Below are 8,417 nucleotides of genomic sequence, written 5' to 3'. Positions count from 1 at the left end.
TAGAAATTTACATTTAATTATGCAAACTTAAATTTCATGGCATAAGCCAAGGAATAAGGGGAAAAATAATTTCTAGACCTTATGGTTCAAAAGCTATTAGCATAAACATGAGCACAACTCTGAACTGTTGGTGGCGCTAGAGAGTTTAAGTTAGAGGCTCCAAATTTGGTGTGTTTAATATTGATGCTGTCCTTAATCAGTGTGCCAAATTTCATAAATGTTTACCATACGGTTCTGTGGTCTGACTCAATAGAGAAAGACGACAAAAATGAATGGACGCAATAAATATATAAACATTGAGAACAATTGTTTGAAATTACAATATTTCACAATGTTTTTGATCAAATAAATGCATCCTTGGGGATCAGAAGAGATTTTCAAAAACTTCGGTAGTTTATAGTCTGTTTATTTCTTACACGTACAAATACAGCTCAGGTCCCATTTGAACATGTATTTTATTTGATCATTAACAGATGCAGCATTCAGAAGCCCGTGTAGACGGGTGTGTGTCTGTGCTCCTGCTGCAGTCCGTTACCTTCAGACAGGACACTGATGGCGTCTGAGGGCTGCTGCTGTCCGTGTTGGTGTCCGTGCTTCTTCTTGATCTCCTGCACGTGGCTTTGGTAGAGCAGCGTTGATCCGGCGACGGGTGTGTATCCACCCGCCAGCGATGTGGAGGCCGAATCCCAGGGCAGCTCGCGACGTCTCTGCCGGCTGAAGTCCACGTTTAGCCCCGTCCAGCCGTGAAACGCCAGCGTGTTGAGAAACCCCTGCATGGGGTTCAGGATTCCCTGAGGACAGGCATGGGGTTCAGGATTCCCTGAGGACATGCAGTATTGGAGAGTTACTAGGCAAGGCAAGGCTATTGCAAATCTCTTACAGTTACTGAGAAAAAAAAAGTTACTTTCAAAAAAGTTTACAAATGATTACATCTGAATATTTTCACACACATAGATTTATTTATTTGTTTCCCAAATTGCATTGACTGTTCTAAAATATGAAATACCAAATGTTTCATGAGTTTAATAATAATATGTTTAATTTATATAGCGCCTTTCCCAGGCTCAAGGTGGCTTTACAAGGTACACCAATACAACAAATACTCATTACAACCTCAAAGAATCAAATTAAGTGAACTCCAATTCTGTAACAAAAGTAGGTAAAAGTAACAAAAGAAGAGTATTCTCTGTTTAGAACAAAGAATAGGACACATGCTTATTTAACGGTTTTATTTCTTATTTGGTTTTATGTATATGCTTTATTTTTGAAGATTAACTTTTTTTTTCAAGCTTTTGTTAGATGCCAGTTTTTCCTGTCGTAGCGATATGCAAATATTGGATTTAAAAAACAGTATCATAGCTATTAAACTACATCTCGTTTTGGATTTAAATATGTATAGCTCAGTCATGAAGCTCTGATGTGTTGTTAACGTAACTGATGATATTCTTAGAGTTAAACACTTGGCACATGCTGATTGGTTCATGTTCATACACAGCCAATGAGCTGCTCCTTTTACATTCGAAAATGGCTGGGTTAGCATTCACTTGAGCATTTGCAGCACGCTTTCAGACTTCCTATTTCTGAAACCCTCCACCTTCCCAGCTCCACCTGTACATAGATCTCTGGCTACGTATTGGGGTTATTTTATCCTATTTGCTATTTGTGGCACACAGCAGTGGTGTCTATACTAAATAACTTCAAGCCAGCACCGTATCACATGCCTACAGTGTGCATTTGCAGTAGCAAGTTCCTGCCTTTACTTGCTTCTTGCACCCGAGCGAGTAGCAATCACCCGAGGAATCTACAACTACAGCAATAACAAACAGCAGCAGGGCGTAGCTAGAAGATCGACCGGTCTATTCAGCCAAGACCAGATCTACATTAAACATTGTCAATCAACCATTACCTATCGATGCTAAAATCTTCTGAGAGGTGTCAGGATTTAACTGTATTTAACCTTAGAATGTGCTAAAATCAGTTTAAGTTCTTAGGTTTGTTGGGATGGGTGGCTTTACATAAAATTAACCCATTATTATAATCTTAATTCCAAGTGATGAAAGCCGATGATTCGAAAGGGAGCGCAGGGTAATCCAGTGTTAAATACTACTGTACAGTTTAATAGAAATCTAGAGAAGTAAAATCAAACATAAATCAGTTTACATTACTTCAATAAGTAATTTGAAATAGTTACAAGCTACTTATTACATTTTAGGATGTAATCTGTAAACTATTAAATTTCCAAAGTAATTCTTCCCAAACAATTGTGCCTCTGACCATATGGGTGTCGCGCACATTGATATTCTCTAAAGCGTCGCGCGAAAACAAAACTGATTTTTCACTGACTACTAACGGAAAAAAAAACCTTGTGGAAGAGACAACGATCGTGATAAACTAATATGAGTGATTGGCTTTTTTAGTGGATATTAAGGGGAGCGGATGGCTATTTCAGGCTTTACAAAATCCATTCCAAAGATGTAGGTTTTGTTTTTTGCATTGCTGCAAGGACATAACAGCAGATGACAGACATTTCATTGTTTGATCAAAATCATTGCTAGGGACAATTTAGTAGTCACTGGATGTTGAAAGGGACATATCATAGAATCTCTACTAAATTCTACACCGCAAAAAATGATTTTCTTACTTGGTATTTTTGTCTTGTTTTCTAGTATAAATATCTAAATATTCTTAAATCAAGATGCATTTATTTTACAAGTAAAATGACTTAAGATATTCCCCTGGGTTCACAGACAAGGTTTAAGTCTAGTCCCAGACTAAAATGTGATTCTGAGCTGTTTCACCTGAAAGAAACTTGCACTGTCTTAAATCAAGAAAAATATATCAGTGCCTTTGTTTTGTCTCAAGATTACACACCAGTAATGTGTTTGTTTTGTTTTGTTTTAAAGGCGATGTTTATAAAAATGATTTTTTAAATGTCCTAATTGAACCTATGTCCTAATCCTGGCTTAGTGCCTCTGTCTGTGAAACCAGGACATTATAAATTTTTTTTTCGTTTTGCTTAAAACATGCAAAAATATCTGGGCCTATGTTAAGCCTTTGAATGAAAGATATTTTTTCTAACCCCATTGGCAGATAGTAACGGGAAAATATTTTTTGCAGTGTACATCCTTGATCCATTCAGATTTTGCATTAAACTTTTGTTTTTGGGACACATACACGTTTCAGGAATGACTTTCACATATTTATGCAGGATTCACTCTCGAAATAGCATAATAAATAATAGTGGGGGGGGGCGGGGGGACAATCATAGCAAATGATGGGACAAAAATAATAGTGACACTAGATGTGCATTAAGACTAGAGCACTAGAGGGCTGCATTGGGATTGCATCGCAATCTTACAGGAGCGGGGTTATTGTGGGAGGTGGGATTATTTTGGGATTGTTGTGATTTTGCGATTAATGTGATTTGTCGCATTTATGAAATACTTGATGTTATGGGCGTTGTGATGAGCGCGGCGTTACGCACGTTCTTCAGATCGCCGGCTGAAACATCGTCCTGCATCTCCAGATAAAACAGCAGACTCTCGTTGATGATGTTGGGCAGCCAGCTGACGTGATGAAGAGCACAGAGAACAGTTTTGTATTCATTATTGATTGAACTGTTTGTTTAAGGGAACCTTCAGGTTATAAAACGTGATGTTTAAAGAGGAGGATATGAATCCCTTCTCTTGAAGAGTTTCTTACCAAACGACGAAGACCAGCATGATCTTAAAGAAGCGGATTTTGATCTCAGATCCGAGTCGTCTCTCGTTCTCGGTGTAGATTCCCTGTTGACCCTTCAGCAGCGACGTCACTGCATTAAAACACAGACAGACATGAGATTATAGCGTATGAACTCAATTAGTGTAGGATTTACCTTAAAATATTTTCTTTTAGAAAACGCTAGTAAAAATAGCTGAAAGATTTGTAGAAATGTAGCATTGCATCAGTGTCTCAGCAATGGATCCTCTGCAGTGAATTGGTGCCGTTAGAATGAGAGTCCAAACATCGGAGGAAGGTGTTATTTTGGATTATGGACTCTATGGTATTTTAGTTTAAAGTGTCTTAATGCTGGATTTGTGTTCAGCATGTGTCTTCTCCAGCTGTTAGCTGATGGACTGGAGTGCTGTGGATTACTTGTGGATTATTGTAATGTTTTTTAATCAGCTGTTTTGGACTCTCATTCTGACGGCACCCATTCACTGCAGAGCATCCATTGCTGAGACACTGATGCAATGCTGCATTTCTCCAAATCTGATCAAGAAACAAACTCATCTCGGATGATCTGAAGGTGAGCACATGTTCAGCTAGTGTTAATTTTTAACCTGAGCAATTGTTTTAAGCTAAACTGCTCTTTTCTCTTCTACTCACCAGCAGACACGGTCCGTGTGAACAGCACTGGATTGACGAGGAGCACCAGCAGCATGGGAGCGTATGTGGTGACGTAGTGAGGAATGGCGTGCTGAAGGCCGTTCTCACAGCTCACATGACAAACACATGCAGGTCAGGTTTGTTCATTGAAGGTTTGCATGTTATTAGTTCATTCATTCACTGGGAATCAAACCCGTGGCTTTGGAGTTGCTAATTTGCATATTTAACATGCAACATATACATTTACATTTACATTTTACATTTAGTCATTTAGCAGACGCTTTTATCCAAAGTGACTTACAAATGAGGACAATGGAAGCAATCAAAAACAACAAAAGAGCAATGATATATAAGTGCTATAACAAGTCTCAGGTTAGCCTAAATGCAGTATACGTAACAAGGGCTTTTAAATAAAATAATACATAAAAAGAAAACAAATAGAACAGAAAAAGAATAGAGCAAGCTAGTGTTAGAGGTCTTTTTTTATAATTGTATAATAAATGAAAAGAAAATAGATGGAATACAAAAAGATTAGAAAGGTAGATAGAATTTTTTTTAAAATAGAATTAGAATACCTTTATCATCTTTTACTCACTGAAAAATAATTGATGTAGGATTTGTTTAGAAACAGTTTTCACAGAAATTACTAGTAAATTTCACAAATAATTAGAAAGAAAGTAAAAAAAATTTTTTATTTTTTGATTTAAGGTTTTAGGTGTTTTTTTGTTGTGATTAATAATGTTTTTTTTTGTTTAGTATTCTTTTATAGTAACACATTGAATTACACACAATTTTGTGATTTTTTTTTTAAAGATTTATAACATTTTAAGGTTTTCTTTCCACTATAATGAATAAATAACTTTTATTTGTGAGCTTAAACACATGCTTACGTAACTGATGTGCCTCTATTTTGAAATTTAAAGTTTATTTACCTATTTAGACATTACTCTTTTAATTTTTGTTAGTATTTATTTATTTTTTATTTTGAGGTAGAAAGCCTGAAATAGTATTTTCTTGCAAAATCTACTCCAATAATCTGTTGTATTTATAATAATTTTTAAATATTTTGAAAAAAATGTTTAAGATTTTTAAAAATGTTTGGTTTTAGATTTTAAGAACATTATAAGATTTTCTTTTCACAGTAATGAATAATAATTTATTATTTATAAGACTTTTATTTGTGAGCCTAACGTGCCTGTTTTCTGAGGTATATAAAGTATATTTTATTTACCCATTTAGATGTTATTCTTTTAATTTTTCTTAGTATTTATTTATTTATTAATTTTGAAGTAGAAAGACTTAAATAAATAGTATTTTCTTGTAAATCTACTCCAATATTCCTTATTTAATTTACAATAATTTTTAAATTTTAATTATTATTTTTTTTTTTTTTTTTTTTTAATTTTTATAGTTTTTTAAAGTGTTCTTATGGTATGTTTTTATGAATTTATTATTGAATTAATAACGTCCACATCATTTTAGTAAAGTTTATTGCATCAAAACCAGTTTAACTTTTAAGTGCCTTGGAAAATGTTCTGTAACCATATTTCATATAATTTTTCACAGCACTTTTAAGAGCTTTTGTAATGAAACAGTGTCAGAAAAGAAAGAAACTGCATGGTGAGGTGGTTAATCAGTGTGTACCTGGAGATGGAGGGGTAGTAAAGCATGGCGACTCCCTCCACACACAGCAGCAGCGTCAGACCCCACGTGATCATGTGATACAGGACGATGGTGCTGAAACACACAACACACATCAGCATCTGCTGCAGCGCTCAGAGACACAGGTGCATGATGGCACGCACCTGATGCCCGCCGAGCGCTTCACCACCAGGAAGACGTCCACCGCGTAACAGAAGGTCCACCAGAAGGAGGCGCTGAAGAACAGCTGGATCCACATCTACTGAGACAAAACCAGATTCAGAGCAAACCTCACATGTGACCCTGAAGCACAAAAACAGTCATTGAGTAGCACAGGTATGTTTGTAGAAATAGACAACAATTGTGTATGGGTCACAATTATCCATTTTTAATTTATGTCAAAAAACATTAGGATATTAAGTAAAGATCATGTTCCATGAAGATATTTAGTAATTTTTCTACCGTAAATATTAGGGGTGTAACTCGTTTCAAGATTCAGTTCAATTATGATTATAATTTCAATTATTCGATTCAATTTGATATCAAGATGCATCAAATTTATTTTGTGTATTTTTACTAAATTATATAAGCAGGCTACTTTTAACTCTTTCCCTGCCAAACACAGAATGTTGTGTTCTTCTCTCTGTTAGACTCTAGGGGGCGCTATCACGCATCTCCTGCATGAGTCTAGAATCACTGATCAAAAACACAGACGAGGAAGACACTAATCACATATAAATGAAAGCTGCTTAATGCTAGCGAGTGAAATGTGGATCCAGAAAGAGTTAAAGGCTTGTGAAGCTTTAGGAGTGCTGATGAAAGTCATCTACTGCAGCTCTATTACTGAATATGATCCAGATGTAGTATTTGATTAAAAATTGATTATTTGCTCAAAATGTTGCTTTTTTTATGAAACCTACCTACATTCAAGTGTTGATAAAAAAACAAAGTTTGACACTAGAATAAAACAGATTTTTTTTTTGTTTGAAAGTAGAGGTTCTGATCTTTATTTTGATGTATTGATGTTTTTGATAGTTATTTTTTTATGTAAATATTTCGAGGGCCATGAAATTTTAGTGAAAATCAGCAAAAATGGTTGGGATGGTTTTTTAATTTTCGCTTTCGGAAACGGTGGGGGTTAAAGATTTTTAAATATTTATAATGAATCAAAACAATACTTAAGTTTTTATAAATTTAATTTTATCTTTCAAAATATTTGATGAAGTATTTAAGTAATTAAAGTTGTTATGAATTCACTGTAATCAATCAAAACAATTGATGAGAATTTAACCAAATTGACGTGGGTGAGAATGACGTCAGTAGACTATAACTGATCATGGACTATTGATAACTGCATCGATGCAATCATTAATTTCAACACCGCTGGTAAATATATCACAACCTCATTTTTGATTAGTAATATACATTGCTAAGAATTCATTTGGACAACTTTAAAGATGATTTTCTCAATATTTAGATTTTTTTTCACCCTCAGATTCCAGATTTTCAAATAGTTGTATCTCAGCCAAATATTGTCCGATCCTATGATGTATAAATCTCAATTTTAAAAAAGAAATAGACCCTTATGACTGGTTTTGTGCTCCAGGGTCACATATATGCATTATTCTGAAGATGCATATTCTTAAAGATTTGAATTTAAATTGGCAACCTGTGATTTTTGAAAATAAAAATCAATTTTTCTGATTTTTGCTAATTATGATAAATTGTAATGTATGTAATGATAATAATAATATTAATATATTTTTATGTTTTTATTTGTTTTGTTTTAAATGATTGTTTTGATAATTATAAAACTTTCATTTGTGAACTTAAATGCTTAATAACTTGTATTTAAAAGTAAAACTGTGTATATTTATATTTTCATTGTACATTATTATATTTATATCGTAAAATTCTATTAACAGTTGACAAAACACTACAATATTATATTAAAACATAATAATATTTACATAGAGAGAGTGAAGACTAAAGCATACTGCCTTTTATTTCCATATAAAATATATAAATACTAACAGACATTGATAGAATTAATGTAGCCTATAATAAATACTATTTTGTTCAATTATTTAATTTTGGAAAGATACATATTTTTAAAGATTTGAATTTACCTGCATATTTCAAATATTACTATTTGATAAAAAAAAAAGGAAAGAATTTAAATGGGTTACCTGAGAAGGCATGACTTTAGTAAATGGGCAAAGTGTGTTAGTTTTAAAATTTAAAAATAGTTTTTTTCTGATTTTTAAAAATTGTGAAAATGCATGATTTAAAAAACAAAATGCAAAAAAGGATAATAATTAATTTTTTATTTGTGAGCCTAAATGCAAAATGCTTTGGTGTTTAATGGATTTATTTATGGAACTTAAAATTAAATCTATTTACCTATT

The 8,417-nt window shown here is 33.5% G+C and overlaps 1 protein-coding gene across 1 annotated transcript in view; it reads right to left on the bottom strand.

Annotated features, from left to right (window-relative positions):
- Window positions 1-390: 390 nt before the first annotated feature.
- Window positions 391-8,417, bottom strand: part of gpr143 (G protein-coupled receptor 143) — a 9,496-nt gene continuing 1,469 nt past the window's right edge. The window contains exons 3-8 of the mRNA XM_042730448.1: window positions 6,174-6,268; window positions 6,013-6,105; window positions 4,369-4,478; window positions 3,703-3,811; window positions 3,445-3,566; window positions 391-820 (exon numbers count right to left, since the gene is read on the bottom strand). Of these exons, the coding sequence (XP_042586382.1) occupies window positions 483-820; window positions 3,445-3,566; window positions 3,703-3,811; window positions 4,369-4,478; window positions 6,013-6,105; window positions 6,174-6,268 (867 nt within the window). The 3' untranslated portion in view covers window positions 391-482. The remainder of the gene's footprint in view (window positions 821-3,444; window positions 3,567-3,702; window positions 3,812-4,368; window positions 4,479-6,012; window positions 6,106-6,173; window positions 6,269-8,417) is intronic.

The sequence above is a fragment of the Cyprinus carpio genome, chromosome B9 (assembly GCF_018340385.1).
Source record: "Cyprinus carpio isolate SPL01 chromosome B9, ASM1834038v1, whole genome shotgun sequence".
Taxonomy (NCBI): domain Eukaryota; kingdom Metazoa; phylum Chordata; class Actinopteri; order Cypriniformes; family Cyprinidae; genus Cyprinus; species Cyprinus carpio.
The sequence above is the reverse complement of the archived record's forward strand: the minus strand, read 5'-3'. Positions and strand labels throughout refer to the sequence as shown.